A 6594-nucleotide genomic window follows, 5' to 3' on the forward strand; every position below is an offset into this window, starting at 1 on the left:
GATTTATTTTAGATGTTACGTGGCTAATTACGAAGCGCCGGATCAAGAAATCTAATGACATAAAATAGAAGGATGTTGTAATGTAATAATTAGTTATTTTTGAAGTGCTCCCTTTTATGTTTATGGAAAATGTTTTGGAGACATAATGTCTAAGACATAATGAGGTTAAAGTAGTCATTTTAGCTTGTTTTATATTTTTATTTAAATAAATGTTTTGTATATATACCATACTACCCTTATGCATATAAAAACATTATTTATATATAACAATTACTTGATTAGGAAAGTTGTGTGTATTTATTTGGATGGCTTGATTTAAGCAAATTATACTCAAATTGTATGAAGTGTATTAAATACTCCTATGATGCTAAGTCACGAATTTTATTTTAAAATATAATTTTAAATAATGAATTTAAACTTTATTTAAATAGTACATTATACAATTATATTTTTAAAATTCTAAACTTATATGTACTTAATAAATTTAATACTCAATCTTAATTTTATCATTACAAAACATTATTGAATCTAGAATTTATATGTATAAAATTAATAAATCAATTTAATTGCTTGAGTTCTTAGAGCATCAAAATTAAGATTTGAAATTTATACATGTTTTAATTTATTAATGGACAAAATGTTAGGGAACAACAATTTAAATATGTATAGTAGAATTAAATTGTCAGATGGTGTCAAAATAATTTAATTAAGTAATAATTTCTAAAGCTAAAATAATTTAGCTATATAAATTTAATAGTCATATTTCACAATTAAATTTTTTCATTTTTTATACACAACCCTTTCTTTCATGAGATTATAACAAGTAAAAAATTAAGTATATATACATACATCTATTTACTAAAAGTATTTTAAATTTAGAATTTTAAACATTATTAATAACAAAAAAATTGGACGTTAATAACTATTACTATTTCGTTGGATGATAACACTAAAAAACTAAGTATGTATATGCATGTAGTCATTTTTATGATTCAGAATTTAAATAATTATTTAATACTAATAAAATAATTTGATGAGAATGACTATTACTATTTCGTTATACTAGTCTTTTACAATTTAGAACTTTAAAAATTATTTAATAACAAAATACTTGGATGCGAATGAATATTCCTATTTCGCTGGGTAATAACACTAAGAATTTAAGTATATATACATGTAGTCATTTTATGACTTCAAATTTTAATAATAATTAATAAAACAATTTGATGCAAATGACTATTATCATTTCACTAAATGATAACTAGTAGAAATTAAGTCTATAACATATTTATACTACTACTATTTTACAATTTAGAATTTTACACATTATTTATAGAAAAAAATTATTGTATGTGAATGACTATTATTATTTTATTGGACGACAACACTAACAAATTAAGTATGTATATGCATCTAATCATTTTTACGATTCAGAATTTTAATAATTATTTAATACTAATAAAATAATTTGATGAGAATGACTATTACTATTTTGTTGGATAATACCAATTAGAAATTAAGTGCATATATACATGTAATTATTTTTATGACTTAGAATTTTAATAATTATTTAATACTAATAAATAATTTGATGCGAATGACGATTACTATTTCGTTGGACGATAACACTAAGAAATTAAATATGTATATGCATGTAGTCATTTTAATGACTTAGAATTTTAACAATTATTTAATATTACTAATAAAATAATTTGATGAGAATGACGATTACTATTTCGTTGGACGATAACACTAAGAAATTAAGTATGTATATGCATGCAGTCATTTTAATGACTTGGAATTTTAACAATTATTTAATACTACTAATAAAATAATTTTATGAGAATGACTATTACTATTTCGTTGGACGATAACACTAAGAAATTAAGTATGTATATGCATGTAGTCATTTTTATGACATAGAATTTTAATAATTATTTAATACTAATAAAATCATTTGATGCAAATGACTTACTATTTAGTTAAAGAGTGTAATTTGATATGAGTTGACTTTTGATAATAATTTTATTGATGTATATTTAGATAAAAGATAGTAATTTGATATGAATTGCCTTTCCTTTTATGATTAATTGATATATATTTATTTATTCAATTATTATTTAATTCAAAATAAGGGTATGTTAGTCTATATAATAATTTGGTTTATGTCAAATTGACATAGGGGTATTATGTCTTGGAGACATTATGTCTCTAAATCATCACCCTATGTTTATATATGTAAGCGCCGGATCAAGAAATCTAATGACATAAAATAGAAGGATGTTGTAATGTAATAATTAGTTATTTTTGAAGTGCTCCCTTTTATGTTTATATATGTTAACATTTTAATGTTACCATATTGACATTTTTAGAATACTGCATTGATGAGTTAACAGAGTTAGCAAATTAAATAGTTAGCAATATAACACACCCATATATACTAATTGATTTAAAATTAATTACATATTCCTCATTTTGTAACTGTTAATATTTATAAATCAATTTTAATTATACTGTACATGTACATAAATATAATACCCGATTTTTAGATTTAATTTGAATCAAATTATAGATTAGTTTTGTTATTTATTATTATATTATTTTGTAACAATAAGAAAGAAATAATATAAAAACTTTATGTCAAAATTTAATAAGGTTTTGAACTTGATTCAATTCAACTATACAGTATTCAAAAAAATATTTTTTTTTCTTAAGTATACAAATATTTAAATTAGAATTTCAATTTTTTTCTAAATTATTGTAAAATGATTAGTATATAATGATTTAAATCAATTACTCCCTCCGTCCCGGCTAAGATGGCACATTTCTTGGCCGACATGAGATTTTAGGAGTTATTGTTTAAAGTGTTTAATTGGAGAGAGAAAATGTGGGCGTAAGTATTAAAATAAAGAGAGAAAGAAAGATAAATATTTTAATTGTAGGGAGAAACAGTGGTTGTGTGTATTAGTTAGAGAGAGAAAGTTTCCAAACAATGAAATGTGTCATATTTGTTGGGACAAACTAAAAAGGAAAATGTATCATCTTAAGCGGGATGGATGGAGTAATATTTATAAATAAATTTTTTCAGTGTAAAATATTGAATGGTTCAGTTATATACTCCCTTCGTCCCGCTTTAGCAGTCCCGGTTGAGTCGGGCACATGTTTTAAGGAGTGTTTAAGTGTGTAATAAATAAATGATGTAGTGGAGGTTGGGTCCCACTTTTAAACAACTTTTTTGCTTTAATTTTCGTCACCCAAAGTCAATGTTCACTTGCATTAATTTTTTTAATTCCATGCAACACATTAATTACTTTAGTTGGTACCAAATGTAAATTTTCATTACCAAAATGGAGGGAATACAATCTGCCAAATCTGCCAAAACAGTGGGAGAAGAAGATTTACGTGAAATCCATAATTAATTTTTCATTACCAAAATGGAGGGAATACAATTTGCAAAATTAACCACCCAAAATTTTGGGAGGGAAATTTTTGAAGTTCTACATTGAAATCTTAAGTACAGTAAACACACTATAAATACATCCATCACCTACATTTGCTCCTTCCATCTACCACTACTATCAAAAACAATAAAAACACACACTGCATTAGTTTCAAAATAGGAATCCCTCAGAAAAATTTCATCATCGGGAATGGCGGAGCAGCGGGTGAATCAATACTTGACCACCAACATGAAGAACAACATTGTACAGCATCTACTGAAGAACAACCAAGGTGGTGTTCTTCGAAAAGGAGCAGTGTGTGAGGCAGCCGAAGCTTTTGGTGTCAATAGAAAGACCATTTCCAGACTTTGGAAGGCAGCCACAGAGATGATGGAGAATGGAGAACCTGCACACATGGTTGGAAAAGTTAAAGGATACAAACGTGGAGAAAAGAAAACAGTTGATGAAGTAAAGGTTAGATCACTCTCTGTCCTTGAAAGATCCTCCTATAGGGTGATGGCACCAAAGCTTGGAGTTAGCAAAACTACAATTTGTAGGTGGGTAAAGGATAAACAGCTTAGGCCCCATACTAGTGCAGTTAAGCCACATTTAACTGATCTAAATAAGTTGGCAAGACTGAAATGGTGCCTCAGTCAGCTTCAGTCAAACATAATTGCAGGTAAGGTTGCATTTAATGAAATGCGCAATGTAGTTCACATTGATGAAAAGTGGTTCTACTTAACAAAAAGTGTGGATAGGTATTACCTATTGCCGGGTGAAGAAGAGCCACCGAGATCATGTAGATCAAAAAGATTCATTACCAAAGTCATGTTCTTGTGTGCTGTTAGCAGCCAACATTTTGGCCCAAATGGGGTAACACTTTTTGATGGCAAGATAGGCATTTTTCCTTTCACAGAAATGGTACCAGCACAGAGGAGTTCCAGGAACAGACCAAGAGGCACATCGGAGACAAAGCCCATTCCAGCAGTGACACAAGCAGTGATAAGGGAGTGGCTCATCAACAAGGTATGCTCATATTTACTCTATCAAACCATCAGAAAAATTTCATCATAGGTCATCATTTAGGTAACCATTATTCACATTGTACAGATTATACCAGCCATTCATTCCAAATGGCCTACAAGTGCATCCAAAGAAATTTACATTCAACAAGATAATGCCAAACCACACATAAGCACAGCTGATCCAGAGTTTGAAGAAGCTGCCAACTCAAATGGATTCAAAATCCAATTGATTTGTCAGCCACCTAATTCCCCAGACACAAACATATTGGATCTTGGTTTTTCAGGGCTATTCAATCATTGAAGGATAAGAAAGCATGCAATAATGTGGATGAATTGTTGCAGAATGTGAGTATGGCTTATGAAGAGTTAACACCACAGACACTGAACAAAGTGTTCCTTACACTACAAAGTGTGCTGTCAGAGATCTTGGAGGTGCAAGGTGGGAACAATTACAAAATCCCCCACATGACCAAGGATAGGCTGGAGAGAATAGGGGCTTTACCCAATGTGTTGGAGGTGGAAGAAAGATGTGTTGGAGTACCTAGCACTGCCTCAGAATAATGACGGTTCTTCCTATGACATTGGGGATCTGGCCACTGCATTTGGCTACTAGGACAGAGATCACTCAGGCTGCATTTGGTTTTGTTGCTTTAGTTTTTTTAATGTAATGCATTGAATTTGTAAGGAACATCTAAGTAATGCATACTTTTTGTAAAACAAGAATCCCATCAGAGCATTCTCATCATTGGGTAAGCAACATGAACCAAAACGCAGCAAGCAATCAACAATCATGAAGCATAATGCAAAAAACCAGGTTCCCTCAGAGAAATCTCATCGTTGGGTAAGCATTCATCCTCCAACAAATTAACCATCACACATTAATATCATAGGCAGTAACCAACAAACCATGAACCAACTCAACTACACCAAGTATTGAGCTGTATTGAGTAGTTGGGCTTTTTTTTAAACAAACAGCAGAAACCCTTTAGTCTGCAGGCAAAAATATCGAAAAGGCAGCTCAAAATTAGTAGAAATTCCAATTTGAAGTCTCCCAAAACTATTTTCGCCCCTACACAAAAGGCAGCGTTTAAAGAGTGAAAATAACGACATTACCTTCCTCAATAAAGACAGAGAGGCCGAAATCGGTGGTCCTCACCGTTGTCGCCACTGCCTCACAATCAAGATTAATTACAGCTCAAAGGGCTAAATTGCATCTGACATTCCCATTGGTCCTGCGGCGATATGATCGGGAAGGGGGCGGAGATGGTGGTGTTGGCGGCGAAGATGGTGGTGCCTATGGAGATTGTGTGTTTAGGGTTCCCATTTAAGCACGCGAGAGGGAGGATTCAACACAGGTTCGGGAGTGGGGGCGGATCTCGTTCTCCAGATCTAGGGTTCTCAGGGAAGGGGGCGAGTACTTTCAGAGAGAGAGAAATGAGGGGTCTTGTTGAAACGTGAATGAAATGAGAGAGAGAAATGAGGGGAGAGAATTTGCTTCCTGATTTTTAATTTAATGACATCAATTTTTATGCACCGAGTTCAACCGGGACTCCTAAAGTGGGACACCCAAAATTGATCAATGGGGACTGCTAAAGCGGGACGGAGGGAGTATATAGTAAGTATATTTATTACTACCTTAAAATAAATCACATACATATCATTTCGCATCAGCTACAAATGATAACATTTGTTTCATTTATCTATTTTTTTTATCTTTTTATAAAGAGGAGACATTGAGATTATGATTTCATGGGAATACGAAAATTCGTGGAATAGCACCCAATAAATTTATGTAATATGCCAAAAAACGTGACAATTCGTTGGAAAAGTAGTTGTTGGCACGTGCATTTTTAACCCTCCTTTGCCATTACTATGAAACATCATCACACTCTACGTTGCATTTTTACTTTGACACTCCTATGCATATCTTATCGACGTTGTAGAGGAATTTTAGTTTTTCCAACAGAGATTTTAATTTATACTCTTATCATATTTTTTATTTATTTTGAATTAATTACTCATATGTACTTTTGATACTTTAGATATTATTAATAATTTCTTTTGAAGATAAGAAACTATCTCATAACAGTTCTTGTGTGAATTAATATTTTGTTTTTGGGGATATATCT

At 30.8% G+C, this 6594-nt stretch overlaps 1 protein-coding gene across 1 annotated transcript; it reads left to right on the forward strand.

Moving 5' to 3' along the window:
* Positions 1-3650: 3650 nt before the first annotated feature.
* On the forward strand, positions 3651-5026 carry LOC121775342. Its single transcript, XM_042172424.1, has 3 exons — positions 3651-4466; positions 4551-4651; positions 4750-5026. The coding sequence occupies exons 1-3, from the start codon at positions 3651-3653 to the stop codon at positions 5024-5026; spliced, it is 1194 nt and encodes a 397-aa protein (XP_042028358.1).
* Positions 5027-6594: the final 1568 nt, after the last annotated feature.

Source organism: Salvia splendens, chromosome 2 (genome assembly GCF_004379255.2).
Source record: "Salvia splendens isolate huo1 chromosome 2, SspV2, whole genome shotgun sequence".
Classification (NCBI taxonomy): domain Eukaryota; kingdom Viridiplantae; phylum Streptophyta; class Magnoliopsida; order Lamiales; family Lamiaceae; genus Salvia; species Salvia splendens.

Coding starts and splice junctions, on each gene's coding strand:
- LOC121775342 (XM_042172424.1), top strand. CDS start 3,651: ATGGCGGAGCAGCGGGTGAATCAATACTTGACCACCAACATGAAGAAC. Junction 4,467..4,550: donor GGGAGTGGCTCATCAACAAG/GTATGCTCATAT, acceptor CACATTGTACAG/ATTATACCAGCCATTCATTC. Junction 4,652..4,749: donor ATAAGCACAGCTGATCCAGA/GTTTGAAGAAGC, acceptor TTGGTTTTTCAG/GGCTATTCAATCATTGAAGG.